The following is a 20428-nucleotide window of genomic DNA, read 5'->3' as shown; positions in this document are numbered from 1 at the left end:
ATTTTTTTTAAGTGTCATTTGATACATTTGGTGCATTTTTCTGAATGAAACAGTGTGTGGTTATTCATAACCTATGTTGTATCATTTTAATGATAACAAGTTTCAGTAATCCTGATATTTCAATTCATTAAGAAATTGGGCCAACATAAAAATAAATGAAAGCAAATATATTGCTTGCTATATCACTTTAACAGTATTTGAGTATTAAAATCAACATCTTTAAATTGTAGGCAACCATGTTGACTGATAAATATAAACAAGGTAAATTACACGCTTACAAACTTATTTGTAATACAATGAAAAGAAGACAAGATGTTTCTCCAAATAGAGATTTTCTAACACATTTCTACAATATAATGCATTGTGGATTACTTCATATTGATCAGGTAAATATATACTTTATAACCAATTGCTTTATAAGTTTATCTTTGATTCTTGATTATTTAACTCTTTTAAGGTCTAGAATTAAAAATACTGTCTTATGTAGTCATTTATTTATAAGTTTCTTTGATTTTGTAACCTCATTTGTTCTTAAGACATAGTTGAAAAGCTATTAATTAGGGGATTGATTTGATTATTAAATGTATCTTTCCTCTAATGTTGTAACAACTAGTTTGCTTCTTTAAAGTATTAAACCATCTTTTGCTTAGACTGACTACATCTTATTTTAATGTCCTAATGTACTTATTCTTGGGTGTTTTGTAATTGTTACTTAATAATTGGCACTAGAGGCATGTGGATATGCTGATCTAGTAGTGAAATAGAGGATTTTTCTTCTCTAAGAGCTAGCCCATCACATTTTCTTATTTCCATAGATTGTATTAGCATAGTGACAATTATATTGACTTGGCGTTTGTATCAATATAATCATTACATTAGAAAGTCAAAAATTTGACTGTAGAACGTTATTTCAAGGGTCTTGATCCTGGCCATAAAACTGGAAAAAAAAAAACAAAACAGAAACAATCACAAAAAACTATGGGAGGTTGTAAGTCATAGTAATGAAACATTTTTATCATAATGTGGTTAAATTTCACTTGCAGTTGATTTAAAGAACATTAAATTAATATTGAAAGAAGTAGTTATATCTCTCCTCCTGAAAAGTGAAAATACTACCTGCATTAATTTGAAATAATTACAGTGTTCTACCTTATAAACATGTCTCAAACAAAATGACGATCTTAGTTATTGACAAAGAGACCTTTTGTTTAAGATAAATCAGATTCAGTAATACAGTGTAAAACACTGCATCCTCATGGTAAATTCCAAAGGCTGGATATTTGTCATCAAAGGACTTCAGTTGATCTAATAAAGAGAATATCTCCAGTTGCCACATAATAGGTTATGCAGTTTTAAAGATCAGAGATATCATATGGAAGCAAATGGATGAGAGGAGGAACTACTCTGCAGTTCAGTTTTATAACACTTGAGCCTTATATTTTCAACCCCCTGAAGCAAAAAGCCTTCCATCTTGCTGTCTAGTGTGAAAAAAAAAAAAAAAATGCTGTATTGATGTCAGTTAAACAAATATGTTTTAAGTTTATTTTGCTTTGACAGTATAATACCAAGCATGGATTATTTAGAAGAATTAAAATTAGTCTTTCCAGTTAGGCAGTGTATAGTAATTGCCTGTTTTATTATTTCATATGTTATCTATTTTTAAGGGTATTGATTAGCTGATACCCAAGATTAATTTATGCTATTCTTTTCCCCTTCTTTTCTTACTTCTAAGGATATTGTCAATACAATCATCAAGCACTGCTCACCTCAGTTTTTTTCACTTGGTTTGCCTGGTGCCACAATGCTTATTATGGATTTTATTGTAGCAGCTGGTAGAGTGGCTTCTTCAGCTTTTCTCAATGTAAGTTTTTATTTCCTGTTCTTTATAATATAACAGACTGTGGTTAAATAGGCTCGACTAACAAAACAACAGAGAAGGAGCCCTTGTTAGTAAATTTAACAAGCTGATGATCAGGAAAACTTACAGTTTAATTGAAATTGCTTTTATTTTTTTAAGTAAAATTTGAAGTATAAGAAAGTACTAAAATTAGTTGATGGAATTGACACAGGAGCTATAAAAATGGATTAAAATCTGATAAGCAAAACAAAATTTAAAATTGAAGAAGTCTATGGAAACAAGTAGAGGCAGGGAAGAAACTAAAGAAAGGGCAGTGGGCCATAGCAAAAGAGAAGAAACAGATGAGATAATCCAGAAATATGCTCTAGGAGTAAACTCTAAACTCTAAAAAGCATGTGAGGATTTTTCATAACAGTTACGGAACTATGGAGACAATGCCAAGTAACTGGTATAGTTGGAACACGTCCATATTTATGTAGCAGAGGTAAACTAAAGAGGAAGATAGTAGCTGGTTTATAGTGCTAGAGAGGTTAGATTTTATCCTCAGGAAAGAATGAGCAAACATGGAGGGATTTTACACAAGGAGTGGCGTGATCAAATTTACTATGAAAACAATTACTGTTCAGTAGACCAATTATTCTAGATGACTAGTCAGCACGTTTCCTGCACTTCTTTAAGGTTGTACAGGAGAGTGGCACCCGGGTGGCTCAGTTGGTTGAGTGTCCGACTTCAGCTCAAGTCATGATCTCAGTTTATGAGTTTGAGCCCCACATTGGGCTTTACATTGACAGCACGGAGCCTGCTTTAGATTCTCTGTCTCCCTCTCTCTCTCTCTCTCTCTCTCTCTCTCTCTGCCCCTCCCCCTCAAAAATAAACATTAAAAAATTAAAAAAAAAAAAGATTCTGCAAGAGAATTAAACCCTGATGTCCTTAGGAATCCATTTTATGTGATTAAATTTACCTCCTGTGCATCTAGAAGGATACTAGTTCTGTAACATCCTTGGGAAAATTTTTAAAAATAGTTATTTTCTGTTTGTGTGGTTCATATGAGGAACACTTGTTGAGAAAAACTGCATAGGAAAACAAATCATTACAGGAATCAAACCTGACACCTCATCTCTACTGTAAGTTTAAGGTCAGTCTTTGCCTCTGGATGATGTTGAAGATACATAGTCTAAATCTTCCTCTTTGGATTCCATTTTAGATCCCATATACATCATCTTCCTTCCCTTAATGGGAAGCCCCTTTTCTCCCTCTGCCAGGCAGTTTACAAAATAATTAGGTTTTACCTTTATTAATTATAGTCACATTATAAGTATGCTCCCGTTACATCCACATACTTGAACATTCTCAGTTACCTTACCCAACTTTCAACAAAAACCCTTAGCTAATCTCTTTTTTTAAATTAAATATTGCATTTTTTATCAGTTTCATTTTTATAACTAATTTTTTTTTATTTAGAGACTTTAATTTTTTAAGTAATCTCTACACCCAATGAGGGGCTTGAATTTATAACCCCAAGATCAAGAGTCACATGTTCTACTGACTGAGCCAGCCAGGTATACCTACAGATAATTTTAAATTGGGATGGTGGCTACAAGCTTGCCCTACCCCTTTATGGTATTGTCTTTTATCTGCAAATAAGGATTTTTTTTAAATATGGAAATGAGTTGTTTTGTTGATAATCATAATAGTACCACTCCACTGCCTCTATTAAAACAATTAGAAACATAAGGAGATCCTGTGGAAGATAGGGTCTTGTTTTATGTAAATAGAAGGATTATGTTTCTAGCAAATTTTTAAAGCATTTTTTTGGTATTATTAAACATATAATTCAATTCATAGATATTTTAGTAAACAAAGAAATATATTAGTAAGTGGGTGTTGGTGGGCGTGCAAGAAGGTAGAAGAAGAAAAAGAAATGTTCAGTGCTGGGGCACCTAAGTGGCTCAGTTGGTTAAGCGTCTTACTCTTGGTTTTGGCTCATATCCTGATCTCATGGTTTCATGAGTTCGAGCCCCAAGTCGGACTCCACACTGACAGCACAAAGACTGCTTCAGATTCTCTGTCTCCCACTCTGTCTGCCCCTCTGCCACCCCCACTGTCTCTGTCTCTCAAAATAAGTAAACTTTTAAAAAAAGAAAGAAATGTTCAGTGCTGATACTTCAGAAATGGCTTAATATATATATATAGCTAAGAAAAAGAGGAAAAGTTACCTTCATCTGCAGGCCAACCATAAATTCTTACTTTGTTTTTAGTTAAGTACTATAGGCAATGCTTTTTTCACTTGGCATAATATTATAAAAACTGTCTAGACTAGTGCCTATTTCTTGAAGATACAATTAATGTTTTTATCCTTAGTTACTTTTATCCTTAGGTAGTAACAAATATAATCTAGTGACATTGAGTCATCTGCTCATTAGTACACTATGTTTTGGTATATGAATTGCCTTTAAAATGAAAGTATGTATATTTTTTCTCAAAATTAGAGTAAATTTATGCTGTCAGCTAAGCTATATTCTTATTTGCAGTCCCATTAAGTGTGATTGATTTCTGCTTAATTTGCTGTTCTTAAGGAGAGCTCTGCATTTACTGAGAATAGCAGTAGTTTATGTGCAAAGTATAGGTGAAAACCTCAACCTTTTTGTGTTGCTCCTTTCGTTTTTAATTGTGTCTTATGCTCTCACTTCTCTTTGTACTGTGGTTAGGTCACGAAATAATTTTCTGGTAATTTAATGGCATAGTCAAATACATTTTAAAGATTTAAAAAATCTGATACATAGGCACCAAGAGTGGAAGCACAAGTTCTTCTGGGATCCTTGGTTTGTTTTCCTAACTTATATTGTGAACTCCCTGCTCTCCATCCCAACATTCCTGATATTGCCATGTCTCAGTTTACAGATGTTAAGGTAAGAAATCAGTTGCGAATTTTTAGTATTTAAATGACTTTTTAAGTAATGTATGTTTGATAAAATTTGTGTTCTTTTCCTTTAGAAATCCACATAATCGTTAAAGAACATTAGCCAGCCATACCCATCAGACACAAAGCTAGAAGGTTTGTTAGGAGCATAGCCTTTTTTGTGTTCATAACTTCTTTGGAAATGTTTTCTCATTATTGAATCCATTCATATGCCAATATCATAGGATTCTTTTATTCGCTCACTGAACATTTATTGAAACATCCTATGAGACAGATAGTAGGCTACTTCTAAGGCTCCTAAGATTGAGATGGTACTAAACCTGCAAATTTGACTCTCTCTCTCTCTCTCTCTCTCTCTCTCTCTCTCGTAATTTCCCAATGTGATGTATCAAACAGTGTAATGGAAATATTCTGTTTTGCTGTAGGAAAGTGTGGGATTGGGGTGGGGATCTTATGTATCTGAGACCTCATAGCTCCTCAGAAGTCATGCTGATAATTTTTTTTTTAACTTTGGTTTTCTCTGAAAGTTTTTCAATCCAGTTTTTGTCAGGAGTTCTGCATGTATTTTTCATGCCATCCATATTTCTCTTTACAACATTTATAACATCTATAATTATTTAGTGTTTAGTTTATACTTCAGACAAACACCACAGTAGGTCCTATTTACCTAGTAAAAAAAAGGTCCTATTTACTGCTGTATCCTCAGAGTTTAACAGGCTGCTTGGCATCTGGGACTCCTGAAACATTTGTTAAACAAGTGACTTTCAGTTACACATAAAATTGCGTTAGGTCAGTGCAGATTTACAATGACAATTAATAAAAACTATACCTTTGGTCTTCAGAGATGTCATATTTTTGGTTTCTTCTATTTTCAGAAGATCCTGAAGGTCAGGGATAGGTAGTAGTTTTTAAGTTTGTTAGGGATTAGCCTAGCTTACTACATATGATCTGCATTTCAGAGTAGGACTTGTTCACTTCTGGCCATTGTATATAGGTAGTAATGGCTGAAATGATTAAAAAAATCAAACTTTGGGGAAGGGGTATTTCCAAAATAAAAGCTAATTCTGTTAATGATGAAGAAAGCAAAAAGCCTAAGAAAATGATAATTATTCTCATTCAGAAAAGTGAAGATTTAAGGGAAAGTCACATGCCACAGTGGTCATATGTAGTTTTCACATTTTCACTGAAAACCACTCCCCGCGTACTCTAAACTGCAACCATATAGCCACATGGGACATACCATGCTGTTTTTCGATTCTGTGCCTTTGAAAACCCATTTCTTTCTGCCTAAAACATCATTATATAGACCTGGTTTCTTCTTGTCTCTCTTAATCACTCAAACATAAGCTTTGACCTTGATCATTTGTCAAAATCCTATTTACCTAAGACCCTTTTGTGAAGTCTTCTGTGACTTTCTGAAGTTAAAGTTAAGATACTGTTGTCTTAACCATCTGTTTCTTTCCAGCATTTAAGACAGGATCTAAGACATAGAAAGCTCTTGGGCTTAAATGGATACCTTTCAAGTATCTATTAATTGCCAGCCACTGGGCTAGATGCTAGGTTTACAAAGATAAGTAGTTTACTCCTCTTAAGGAGCTTACAATCTGTGTAGCTGATAAGTGGTTTTTGAATATATGAATGAATGAATGATTATTTTTGAAAAAAAGGAACAAATAGATTCTTAATCATCAAACCTAATGTCATTCTTGTTTTCCTTTCCTTAGCCACTATAGTACTGGTCCAGTGTTGATGTTCCTGACTTCCGAAATCTCTTCAATTTTGACTTATGTTGCACAGATCTATCTTGATTTTCTTCTTGCTTCTCTAAATATTCTGTGACTCCTTAATAGACTAGTTTTCTTTCCCTGCTTGCTAAACATAAACTTGTTACAAGATCCTCTTTAGATAATGACTTTCTCTTTATTCTGCCTTTTGAATGTTTTATTCATTTACATAATTTTAACTATTATTTAGCACTTATCCCCAAACTCACATATTATCATGTTTTACAAATTATCAAAAAGAAGAAGCTTGCTTTTAAATGAATATTTCTCAGAGTTTTGAAACGATGTTCGTACTTTTGAGCAATTAAATCTTTTTTCATTATAGTGAGCTTTTTATTACTCTTCTAATCAGGAAAGAAGGATTCTTTTTTCGAACATATGTATTTGGTTATAAATTTCAGAAATAATTTGTTTTAATTTGTTTGTGCTGCTCTAACAAGATACTACCAAAAAAAAAAAATAGTACCAACTGGGTTGCTTATAAATGACATAAATTTATTCCTCATAGTTCTGATGGCTGAGATGTCCAAGATCGAGGCTCCAGCAAAGTTGTAGTCTGGTGAGGGCTCTCTCGCTGGTTTATAGCTGGCACCTTCTCACTGTGTCTTCACAGAGTAGAAGGAGTTAGAGAGTTCTGTGGTGGTCTCTTTTATAAGAGCATTAATTCCATTCATAAAGTCTCCATCCTCATGACCTAATAAGCACCTACTAATGCCATCATCTTTGGGGGTTAGGATTTTAACATAAGAATTTTGGGGGGACATAAACATTCAGACCATACCATTGTTTTATTTATTTAGCTAATTTTATGAATAATACTAGACTGTATTAAAAGTATATGGGTGAGAACAAAGACTTTTATTTCCTTGTTGTATCCCTAGCACCTGGCACAGTGTTTGGGCTCATAGTGGCCATTTAATAAATACTTGTTGAATGGATGAATGAATGAAATTTTAGTCATTACCATTATTTCTTCCTTTATTCTAGGAACTTATAATCAAAACTGTATTAAGCTCAGCAAGAGATGAGCCATCTGGCCCTGCACGGTAGGTCAGATATCCTTAAGACTTGACATGACTATTCTGTTTTTGGAATCTTATTGTAGAAGTTGATTGAATTATTCAGCAGTCCAGATTGTTTCAAATACACAAAAGCTGTTTTGAATTATAAATCTAAATTATTTATATTATTAAATACTTACTCTTTTCATGATTTGAATACAAACCTTCCTTCATTAATAAAATCCTAGGGGCACCTGGGTAGCTCGTTCAGTTAAGCATTTCACTTTGGTTCAGGTCATGATCTCACGGTTTGTGAGTTCGAGGCCTGCATCGGGCTCTGTGCTGACAGCTCTGAGCCTGAAGTCTGCTTCAGATTCTGTGTCTCCCTCTCTCTGCTTCTCTCTCTCTCTCAAAAATAAGTAAACATTAAAAAAAAAAATCTTAAAAAAATAAAATCCTGGTCACCTTGTTCAGTGTCTTTACCTTCTATATCCAAAATGATTTAATTTTATTCAAGTACATTTTGCTTTCCCTTCAGATTTTATTTGTCACTATCTCTTATGCAATACTTTGTAATGTACTAGTAATTACCCAATGAATATTTTTTAAGTTGAATTCAAAGGAAATATTTTTAATGTAGAAAAAAATAGGAAAATTTATAAATATTTTATCAGGGTATTTTTTAAAAATAGAATATAAAAAGACTTTAGAATGTTTTCCCTTCTAAACATCTTGTTAAGAAGTGAAAACTGTCATTTTCTCTGTTTTACTAGACCTTTCCAGAAAGATGGAGATTTAAATCAGCAGGATACCAATAACACACCATGTTCCTTCTTTTCTCAAAAATATCATTAATTTATATTTTCTATTTCTTGAAGCTAATTCTAATACTATGTAATTAGCCTCAGTAGTAGTCTGCGTTTACTACTATTCTGACCTACATGTCTGGAATGCTTCCTCTTTTCCTAACATCTGCACATTTTTTTGACCCAAGGTTCTAAAAAATATGGATTATGGCTTTGACCATTTGGATTCTAATTGCAATTTAAACCTTTTAACAGCAACTAGAATTAATGTAAAATGAGCAGTTTGCTTAAATGAGACATAGCTCTAGCCTTTAATGCAGTTGGATATTTTTCTTAATAGCCAAGTTTAACTAGAAACAAATCTCTTTGAATAAATTCTTCTTTTACATTAGTTTCATTTTAATACTGGATAACTACTCCAGAAAATGACGTTGTCTTTCCATTATTCCCATATTTTCATTTCTGGTAGCCTTAACCCCAAATGTGATTATTATCAATATTATTTCTTTAACATTTGCTATGCTAATGATTAATAATGATAACCTTTTAAGTTTATAAGGATTTTCCTGTCAAATTGTTCCACTTAGTCCTCATCACAATTCTAAGAAATTACTGGAATCATTATTCTTCCACCTTTACTAGCAAAAAACTGACGGCTTAGAAAACTAACATTTATTCTCTGCTAGGCACTGTTCTGAACACCTTATTACCTCATTTAATCTTTGCAACATTTCTAGGACATATGTGCAGTTTTTATCTGATTTTTTTATAGATGGGAGCCCAGAGAATTTAAATAATCTGCCCTATCATCCAGAAATGGCAGACCCATGATTGCAACTCTGGCATTTTGTCTTCAGAGCCGTATCAGATATATAAGTATTAAGTGACAGAACCAGATTTGAACTTCGAGCTTCAGATCCTAGATCTTCTGCCTTTTTTTTTTTTTCTTTTTTAAACTGTGTTGCCTCTCAAGTGAAAGAACATTGAAGCCTAAAACATAGCTGCCCAGAAGTAGACTTGGGAATCATTAACACATTAGCTTGTCTTGAGAGTATAGGGAAATCCCAAAAGTTGAATATAAGTATTTTCTAAACTTGCTTTCCTTTCAGGAATGTGAGGTCTTAGAAGACCCCCAAATCTGACCAGGAGCACAGACTTGAGCCATACTGGGACTAGTCTAAATTATTTGAATATCTTGAAGAATGTAGGAAACACACAAACATACACACACCCACACATGCACACACAAATTTGATCTTACCCCTCAAATATAAAAATGTCTGTTAAGCATTTTACTTCTGGTCTGTGTTAATTAGCTGCATTCATGGAGTTTATTATTACTCTAGGATTACAGTGCTTCCCACTGCTAAACCTGAAACTTGGTTATTTAGATCTAGAATATTTATAGGTGGGCAACAGTAGGAAAGAAATAAAGCAGTAGACTTCGCTTAGAAGACTTTATGGTAGTTTTTTTTTTAATGTTTATTTATTTTTTTGAGATAGTGTGCAGGTGGGGAAGAGGTAGAGAGAGACAGGATCTGAAGCAGACCCTGCGCTAAGAGCAGAGAGCCCAGTGTGAGACTCGAACCCACAAACCTGATCATGACCTGAACTGAGATCTGACACTCAACTGACTGAGCCATCCAGGCATCCTTTGGTACTTTTGATAGTAAATAATTTATTAGCATTAACACTGTGATAAACTGAAAGAAGACACTTAACTTCTGATCATCTGTGTTCAGGAAGAAAACAATTTCTGCATTGAATTGTTCTGAAATTTAGCATTCTACTGAAAAAATGTTAAGAATATCATCATGGGGAGGGGGACACCTGGGTGGCTCACTCAGTTAAGCATCCGACTCTTGATGTCGGCTAAGGTCATGATCTCAGGGTTGTGAGATCGAGCCCTGTGTCAGGCTCCATGTTCTGCACAGATCTTGCTTGGGATTCTCTCTCTCCCTCTCTCTCTGCCCCTACCCCACTTGTGTGTGCGTGCTCTTGCTTGCTCTCTCAAAATAAATGAATAAACTTTAAAAAAAGAGAAAAGAATGTCCGTATCAGGACATGCCAAGTATAGCAGAATACTAGAATGAGTTGACATTTTTAAGGAGTTGAGGGAACCAATATGTACTTCATCAGAAGCTTATACTTGAACACACTAATGGAATTTTTACTGATTCTTTTACTGATTCTGATCATCTAATAAGTCCCTTCAAGCTGAAACTCAGTTGAAGTAGGGAAATGAAGTTTCACAAGACATTAGGGGATAGAAAAAATTATGCAAATTCTGTTTCTTTTGGAATCTCTTTATAAAACATACGAATTTTATTTGTATTGCCAATTTGTTTTAAAGAATTTATAGCTGGCTATGTTAGATTTAAGGGTTATGAAAATAATCTTTGACCCAGCAGCTTCATGTTTTCGCTGAAGTTCATTTGGTGCTGTCAACAAAATCACACTTTCCTTTTTTGAAAGCAGGTTACATATTTGTTTGGGACGCTTTATGGCAATATCAATTTATTAACATAGGTTTGTTAGAAAGATCCTGTGTGTTATCCCCTCCTGTGAGATTGTTAGCAAATTATATTTGAAAATTAGGCTTTTAGTTTGGAGCCCTGTGCTTTCCTCCTACTTTCTCTTGCTGAGAAGAGCTAATATACAGAGTAAAAATTGATTCATTTAAACAGTGCATGTTCTTTCTAGGATGGTTTGTTTTGGTATTTTGGTTGGGGTGGTGGTTTCATTTCATTTCAAGTCTCATGCACTTTTATTTATATCATTGTTGGTTGCCTTTTTTGCAGATGTGTAGCACTGTGCAGTTTAGGTATTTGGATTTGTGAAGAACTAGTCCATGAGTCTCATCATCCTCAAATTAAGGAAGCTCTGAATGTAATTTGTGTTTCCTTAAAGGTAAAAAAAAAGAACCTATTTAGTGGAATATATTGATATAGAATGCATGACTTTTTCTCCAAGTGTTTATTATATCTTATGTCTTTATAGGATAAGACATTTATTAAATGTTACATTTTATTATTCATTTATTAACACATTATTTCCTTGATCTTGACTTTTTCCTTGAGTGGTCCTACTCTTGAATGTAAGGGTATTGTGGTGATCACCAATTTTATCTCAGCTTTTTATGTCATTTAATTTGTAAGGTCATTTATATTTTCCTAATCATTATTTTTGTAAGTTACTCTTCAGTCCTTATTACTTCCTGAATTCTTGAGCTGTTGCATGATTTGGGTTTATTATTCAAGTTAAATGGTCTCTTTGTAACTAACAAGAGTAAGATTTGTTAAAAAATAATAGCCTAATTATTTGGAGAGTGTGAATGAGTAAATTTTTTGCTTGGGAAAGTATGCATGATATTATTTTTGTCTTAAAACTTCTAATGCACTTTCTATATAGAATGTAAACATAAAAAGTACAAATATTACTTATATGACAAATATTTGTGTCATAGTATGTGCTATGTTTGAGGTGCTTTGCTGGTCAGATTGAGGGATATCAGAAGGAAAAAAAATTATAAAAACTAGATTCAAAAGTTTATATGATGACTGGAGAGATTAAAATAAGAGTAATAAAACAAAAAGCTGAGAGAACCAAATGAATAGTGCATGTAAAATGCTGATTGAGGTCAGAGGAAACATCAACTTTGACTTGGGTGTTAGAGAAGACTTTGGAAATAGGAGACATTTGGTTAGGGCTTGAAGAGTGGGGGACATGTGGTCATAAAAAGCTGAGCTGAACAAGTTTGACTTTATGCCGTTCGGGAGTCATCTGAGAACTTTAAGCATAAAGAATGTGAGCATCAGAGCAGTTCTTTAGAAGATTAATTTGAAAATATTGTGTAGAGTTGATTGGAATGGGGAACAGATTGGAATGGAGAAAAGACTGAAAAGATTACAGGCTGTTGCAGAAATTTAGGTGAGGGACAATGGAATAAAACTTTAATGGAGACAAACATTCAAAATCAAAAATAAAAATTGTGTTTTTGGAATATATTGTGAATTCTTATTTTGCAACTATATATTTATCCTCTTAATAGTATTTTAATACACAAATTTAAAGTAAAAAAAGAAACAGGTATGAAATTTAAAGTTTTTCAGCAACTAATGCATTAATGAATAATTTGTTGTTGTTGTTATTACAGTTTACCAATAAAACAGTAGCCCATGTAGCTTGTAACATGCTTCACATGCTGGTTCATTATGTACCTAGACTTCAGATTTACCAACCTGATTCTCCCTTGAAAATTATTCAAGTAAGTATTTCTCATTTATTTATTATGACCCTGTTAAAAAACCTTTAGATTTGGATACCTTGAAATATAAAATTATTTAATAATTTCTTTAAATTTTGCATGGCTAAATAATGGCAACCCAGGCTGGTTTTTTTTGGTTTTTGGTTTTTGGTTTTTGGTTTTGGTTTTGGTTTTGGTTTTGGTTTTAGATATCAAAGTTCATGACAGTCCTTTTGTATTTTATGTTAGGAGACTCTGTTCTTGGTTTTAAATGCTACATGGAAATTAATAATTGCCATCATCTTTATTAATGTATATTCTGCTTCATTCCCTCTCTTAGGTGAGAAAACATAGCATCCCTCCAGTTACCAGAATCAGGACATTATTTTGATTCATCCCTTTTCTTTCCTCTTCAGCTAATCATAGATGAAATTTGTTTTTGAAAAATTATTTTTTAATTTTAATTTTGTGTCTCCAACGCTTCCTGCAACACCTGACCTCCTATACTTTATACAATACCTGACCTGTTTCATTATTTCTTTCTTGAGATGCTGTTGTAGCCTTCTGACTAATCCCCTGGCTTCTGAGGTCTTCCCCGCCAAGTCGTCATTTCACATTCACATGACTCTGACACCTACCTGAAAAAAACAAAACTCAGCAGTATCTCTGAGTGGTTTTCCTTTGCCTATAAAATAAGACCCATGTTCTTTATCTGGGAATTTGAAGCCTTCAGATGAGGCCTCAACCCGTCTTTTTAAAATTATGTAGAGATTCCTTTGAAGTATCCTGTTGCCCACATACCTGTGTCGACTTACTATCTCCTGAACATACCTTGACTCTTCCTACCTGAAATGTTCTACTTCTTTTATCCTCCCTTCATCTTTCAGTGATTGGTTTAATACCATCTCCTCAAAAAATAAGAATCTTTATCTCTTCTCTCCAACCAGAGTTTACCTATCTTATCTTCATATTCTAATAAAATTTTTAGGAAATATAACAATTAATATTTATTAAGCACCTATTATGTACCAGTCGCTATACCAGCCACTTTTTCATAAATTACCTCATTTAATTCTTAAGTCTTTTGAGGTAGACTGTTATTTGCCTCCCACCACCTTTATTTAACATTAGAGAACTGAGGATTTAGTAACTATATGAAGTCACAAGCTAGCAGGGTAGAAATAGTTCATACCCAAGTGTGTAAGATTTTAAGTCCAGGCTTTTCTGGCTCAACCATTTTGCCAACCTCTATTTCAGCACAAAATATATTTGTGTACAAATTCAAAAATGCCCTCTAAGACAGGGCATTTTTCTTCTTTATTATTTTTTATGCCTAGGGTGACTTTCATGTAGAATATGTTCAGTGGGTATCTGTTGAGTTGAAAATATGTAGTATTATGGTTAGGAAGTTAGGTTTGAGGATTAGACATTCCTGGTTTAACTAACCCCTGATGCAACCATTTACTAACTTTGTAACTACGAACAAGTTACTTGGCTCTCTGAACTCACGTTTTCTTTATCTTACATTTTTCTTTATATTTTTACATTTTCTTTACATTTGTGATAAAAATATCTAGCTCACAGAGTTGCTCTGAAGACTAAATGAGAAAACTTATCAAACAGCTTAGAACTTTTTGCCTTAAAATTATGAAGCATTAATTTTAATCAATGTTGGCTGCAGCTATTATAATTATGCAGGACATGATTACTGGGTGTAAATGTGAATGCAATGTATGTTAGTATTAAAACATTTGAAGATTTTAACCTTTAAGGTTGATTATTCTGTTTGAAAATTAAGGTCATTTTAAAAAATTTTTTTAAACTTTTATTTATTTTTGAGAGAAAGAGAGTGTGAGCAGAGGAGGGTCAGAGAGAAAGGGAGACACAATCAGAAGCAGGCTCCAGGCTCTGAGCTGTCAGCACAGAGCCCAGTACGGGGCTCGAATGAGCCGTGAGATCATGACCTGAGCCGAAGTCAGAGGCTTAACTGACTGAGCCACCCAGGCGCCCCTGAAAATTAAGATCATTCTTTAAGCAGATTTTTCTTTTTTTCGTTTGAAAGTCTGCAAATCCTTTCCCTTATTTTCTTTATCAGTTTATATATTATTAATACTCACCTAAGTACTTCCTAAGTATGCAGAATTTTTTCACATTGCTTCATTAAACATTATAGGGGTCAATGGCTACAGATAAACATGAAGAGTTAATATATTCCTCTTCTAGTTGAATGGAGAAGTGAAATCCCAGAATAGTGGAGCATTTCACTAATGTTTACCTGTTTGCATAGTTATGAATAGAAGCCCAGCCAGTTCCAGTACCAATATTAAGCGGATGTATCTAATATTCTACATTCTATTAGCAAATAAAAGCCTTTTACTGTGTAAAGTACATTTACATTTCTACTTGATGCATTGAAGCAATAACTTACGAAAATATAATAGCATACAATAAACTTACCCCTATACATTTTTAACATGCACATAAAAAAGTTTAATGAGGGGCGCCTGGGTGGCGCAGTCGGTTAAGCGTCCGACTTCAGCCGGGTCACGATCTCGCGGTCCGTGAGTTCGAGCCCCGCGTCGGGCTCTGGGCTGATGGCTCAGAGCCTGGAGCCTGTTTCCGATTCTGTGTCTCCCTCTCTCTCTGCCCCTCCCCCGTTCATGCTCTGTCTCTCTCTGTCCCAAAAATAAATAAACGTTGAAAAAAAAAAATTTAAAAAGTTTAATGAGATCAAAAAATTTCCAGGGTAAATAACACTGTATGTGAATATTTTGCCTTCTTTTAATAATTTTTTATTATTTCATATTTTTTATCAAATTTATTCATTACACAGCTTAGTGTACATGTTAATTTAAAAAGCCAGATTATAAATTTTTTTAAAGCATATATTTACACACACACACATGTACACAGAAATGTCTGGAAAGACAAGAGAGTAGATTTCTTTTTCTTTAAGTAATGTCTACACCCAACATGGGGCGTGAACTCAACCTCAAGATCAAGAGTCACATGCTCTACTGACTGATCAGCCAGGCACCCTTAGAGTAGATTTCTTTATTTTTTTCCCTCCAACTTTATTGAGGAATAATCAACAAATATAATTGTATATATTTAAAGTATATAGTGAGGGGCGCCTGGGTGGCTCAGTTGGTTAAGTATCCAACTTCAGCCCAGGTCACGATCTCCCAGTTTGTGGGTTTGAACCCCGCATCGGGCTCTGTGCTGACAGCTCAGAGCCTGGAGACTGCTTCAGATTCTGTTTCCCTCTCTGTCTGCCCCTCCCCTGCTCGTGGTCTGTCACTCTCTCTCTCAAAAATAAACATTAAAAAAAAATAAAAAATAAAAGCATACAGCGTGATGCTTTGATAATTATGGAATGATTACTAAGGTAAAGATAATTAACACATCTATTATCTCATATAGTTAACTGTTTTTTGTTTTGTTTTTTATGGTGAGAATGCTTAAAGTCTACTCTTAGCAACTCCTAGATATTCAGTGTATGATTAACTATAGTCACCATGCTGTACATTAATTAGATCCTCAGAACTTACCCTTTTTATAGTAAAACTGAAAATTTATGCCCTTTGACCTATATTTCCCCATTTCCCTCTTCTCTTCCCAGCCTCTGGCCACCACTATTCTATTCTCTATTTTTATGAAATCAGCTGTTTTTGTTTACTTGGTTGGTTGGTTAGTTGGTTGGGTTTTTTGTTTTTGTTTTTGTTTTTTTTTAAAGATTCCACATATAAGTGATACCATACAGTATTTGTCTTTGGCTTATGTCACTTATGGTAGGTAATGCCTTCCAGTTTCATCTATGTTGTCACAAATGGCAAGATTTCCTTTTTTATGACTGAACATTAATATTCCATTGTGTGTATATATACATAGATTTTTTTGTATTCATTTATTCATTGTAGGACACTTATTTAGATTGTTTCTGTATCTTTGCTATTGTGAATAATACTGCAGTGAACATGAGTGTTGAGGGATCTCTTTGAGATACCCATTTCATTTCTTGAGATATACAGTCAGGAGAAGGATTACTGGATCATATGGTAGTTCTATTTTTAATATTCTGAGGAACTTCCATACTGTTTTCTATAAAGACTGTACCAGTTCAGATTCCTGCCAACAATGTATATCGGTTTTCTTATCTCCACATCCTTGCCAACATCTGTTATTTCCTCTTATTGAAAATAGCTATTACAACAGATGTAAGGTGATATCTCATTGTGGTTTTGATTTGCATTTTCCTTGTGATTAGTGATATTGAGCACCTTTTTATATACCTGTTAACCATTTGAATGTCTTCTTTGGAAAAAGTTTATTCAGGTCCTTTGCCCATTTTTAAATTGGATTATTTCCTTTTTTGTTATTGAGTTGTATGAGCTCTTCATATATTTTATATATTAGTCCCTTATCCAGAAACATGGTTTTCAAATATTTTCCCCCGTTTCATCAGTTGCCCTTTCAATTTATTGTTTACTTTGCTGTGCAGAAACTCTTTAGTTTGATGTGGTCCTACTTGCTTATTTCAGCTTTTGGTGTCTGTGCTTTTGTCTTATCCAAGAAATCACTGCCAAAACCAATGTCAAGAATATTTTCCCAATGTTTTCTTCTAGGAGCTTTATGGTTTCTTCTAGGAGTTTAAATTTAAGTCTTTGATCCATTTCAAGTTAATTTTTGTGAGTGGTGTAATATAGGGGTCCAGTTTCATCTTTTTGTATGTGGATATCCAGTTTTCTTAGCACCATTTATTGAAGATACTGTCCTTTCACCTTTGTATACTCTTGGGGCCCTTGTCAAAGATTAGTTGACTGTAAGTGTGTGGCTAGTGCCTATGTCCTAGGCTCTCTATTCTGATCCACTGATCGATGTGCCTGTTTTTATGTCAGTACCTTACTGTCAGTACTGTTCTGATTACTATAGCTTTATAATATAGCTCAAAATCAGGAAGTACGATGCCTCTAGTTTTGTTGTTCCTCAAGAACACTTAGGTTCTTTGGGGTTTTCTATGGTTCCATATAAAATTTAGAATAGTTTTTTCTTTTTCTTTTTTTTTAATTTTTTTTTAACGTTTATTTATTTTTGAGACAGAGAGAGAGCATGAACGGGGGAGGGTCAGAGAGAGAGAGGGGGACACAGAATCCGAAACAGGCTCCAGGCTCCGAGCTGTCAGCACAGAGCCCGACACAGGGCTCAAACTCACAGACTGCAAGATCATGACCTGAGCCGAAGTCAGACGCTCAACCGACTGAGCCACCCAGGCACTCCAGTTTTTTTCTTTTTCTAAGAAAAATGCCATTGGAATTTAATAGAGATTACATTGAATCTTAGATCACTTTGAATAGTATGAACAGTTGATCCAGTTCTTCCAATCTATAACATGGGATATCTTTCCATTTATTTGTATCTTCTTCAGCTTTGTTGATCTGTGTTTTATAGTTTTCACTGTACAGATCTTTTACCTCCATGGTTATATTTAGTCCTACGTATTTTATTTTGATGCTACTGTAAATTGGATATCTTTCTTAATTTCTTTTTCTGATAGTTCATTGTTAGTATATAGAAATGCAACTGATTTTTATATATTAATTTTGTATCCTGAAACTTTACTGAATTCATTTATTAGTTCTGACACTTTTTTGGTGGAATGTGTAGGGTTTCCTGAATATAAGATGATGTCATTTGCAAACAAATAATTTTACTTCTTCTTTTGAGATTTGGGTACCTTTTAATTCTTTTTCTTCCCTAATTGCTATGGTAGGACTTCAGGTATTATGCCGAATAAAAAGCACAGTTGTGGGCATCCTTGTCTTATTCCTGACCTTAGAGGAAAACTTTTAACTTTTCACCATTGAGTATGACTTTAGCTATGAGCTTGTTGTATAAGGTCTTCATCATGTTGAAGTAGGTTCCTTCTATAACTAATTTCATAAGCAGAATAGATTTCTTGAGTGATATGATTGCAGATGTTTTTTATAAATATTTTTGCTTATCTATATCCTCTCATTTTCTGTTAACATATATGTGTGTTTATATTGATTCATGAATTGAATTTGTAAGAAATCCATTTATAGTTGACAGTTTATATAATTCTGGTTCTATATACATGGGGATTTTAAATGATTGATAGTTAAGTATACTTGAAAAGCTTACCTATTTAAAAATTACTTTGAAATAACATTGTTAATGTATTTAGGATTTAAAAATGTATTTAAGGTAAACTTTTATCAACAGATTTTATATCGCTTTGTTAGCATTAACACTTAAGTTTTAAGATGCATCATTTAACATATTTTTGAACTCTTTTTTTCTTTGCTGACAGATCCTAATAGCCACTATTACCCATCTTTTGCCAAGTACAGAAGCTTCATCTTATGAAATGGATAAGAGGGTAATTTAAGTTTTGTTTGATACTTAATATGTATTTATCTAGTAAAGTCTTTATATTTTAAAATTGCAAAGATACATACATTTACATGGTAAACATTAATTCATTTTGTGTTTAAAAATCACTATAATGTGAAATATATCTTTACATTATTTAAGTGTAAATTATATTTTAGTTCAGATTTCGAGTTAATCATGATTATTTGATAAAGTCTTCGAATATCAGGGTTTTGAGGAATGTTGAAGAAAATTCTGTTCATTTATAACTATTTCATTTTATCCTGCCAAGTTATGGCCTTTTTTATGCCTGAAAATTAGTAATTCCGAGGAATTCTTCAAATCTGAAGGCAGCCATATATCTTTGTATAGCTGTTATTGGTAGAAAATAACAAAATTTCCATTAAGGAGAATACGTATAATAGAGATATGACACACAGAAAAAGGCATACCCTCTGGCCACAGAAAGTTCTACAAGATTGAATTTACTCAGTAAATTCATTGTGAGACTATTATAATTATTTCAGGTATTGTATTTATCAAGCTAAAGTTTTTGTTTGGTTTCTTTTCATAGTTTCTATATCTTTCCTGAAATCTGCATTTCTTCATCAATTATATTTATCTTGTCTTCTAGATTTTTAACTTTTTTTACCGTTTTATAATGTGAAGAGGGGAGAGGGAAGAGGGAGAAGGAGAGAGAATCTTAAGCAGGCTCCACAACTCACTGTGGAGCCTGGCCTGGGGCTCAATTTCATGACCCTGGGATCATGTTTATCATAATTATTTTAAAGTCCTTATCTGCTAAATTCATTATCTGGGTTATTGCTGAGTCTGTCTATTGAAATATTTTCCTCTTGACTATGGATTCCATTTTCCTGTTTGTTCATATGTCTGTTAGTTTTTTATTATATATTAGGCATAGTACATAATATATCATAGAGACTTTAGATCTGTGCTGCCCAGTATAGTAGCTACTAACCACATGTGACTTTAAATTTAAATAAAATTAAGAGTTTATGTTAACGGGGTAGCTGGGTGGCTCAGTTGGTTAAGCATCTGACTCTTGATTTCAGCTCAGGTCATGATCTCACAGTTGTGACATTGAACCCCTCAGAGGGTTCTTTGCTGGGCATGGAGCCTGTTTGAGATTCTGTCCTTCTCCTTCTGACCCTTTCACACTTGCACGCATGCATGCGAACACTCTCTCTCAAAAAATAAAATTAAATAAATAATAAAATTTAAAACATTTATGTTAAAAATTTGTTCCTTATTTGTGCTAGCCACATTTCAGGTGCTCAATAGCCATGTAGCCAAATACACACCATTTCCATCATTGCACAAAGTTCTATTAATCAAGGCTACTCTAGATTCTACTTACTTCCTCTGAAAATTATTCTTTTCCTTTCCATTTTCACATCCC

General features: G+C 33.6%; 1 protein-coding gene across 7 annotated transcripts in view; it reads left to right on the top strand.

The window, feature by feature from the left end:
* Positions 1 to 20428, top strand: part of RALGAPA1 (Ral GTPase activating protein catalytic subunit alpha 1) — a 274567-nt gene that overhangs the window by 138707 nt on the left and 115432 nt on the right. For all 7 annotated transcript variants that reach the window (XM_030318952.1, XM_032593697.1, XM_032593698.1 and 4 more), the window contains 7 exons: positions 231 to 386; positions 1733 to 1861; positions 4642 to 4767; positions 7550 to 7608; positions 11171 to 11279; positions 12526 to 12636; positions 18947 to 19015. In XM_030318952.1, the coding sequence (XP_030174812.1) occupies positions 231 to 386; positions 1733 to 1861; positions 4642 to 4767; positions 7550 to 7608; positions 11171 to 11279; positions 12526 to 12636; positions 18947 to 19015 (759 nt within the window). The remainder of the gene's footprint in view (positions 1 to 230; positions 387 to 1732; positions 1862 to 4641; positions 4768 to 7549; positions 7609 to 11170; positions 11280 to 12525; positions 12637 to 18946; positions 19016 to 20428) is intronic.

Source organism: Lynx canadensis, chromosome B3, assembly GCF_007474595.2.
Source record: "Lynx canadensis isolate LIC74 chromosome B3, mLynCan4.pri.v2, whole genome shotgun sequence".
NCBI classification, from domain to species: Eukaryota; Metazoa; Chordata; class Mammalia; order Carnivora; family Felidae; genus Lynx; species Lynx canadensis.
This window is presented reverse-complemented; position numbering and strand designations above follow the sequence as displayed.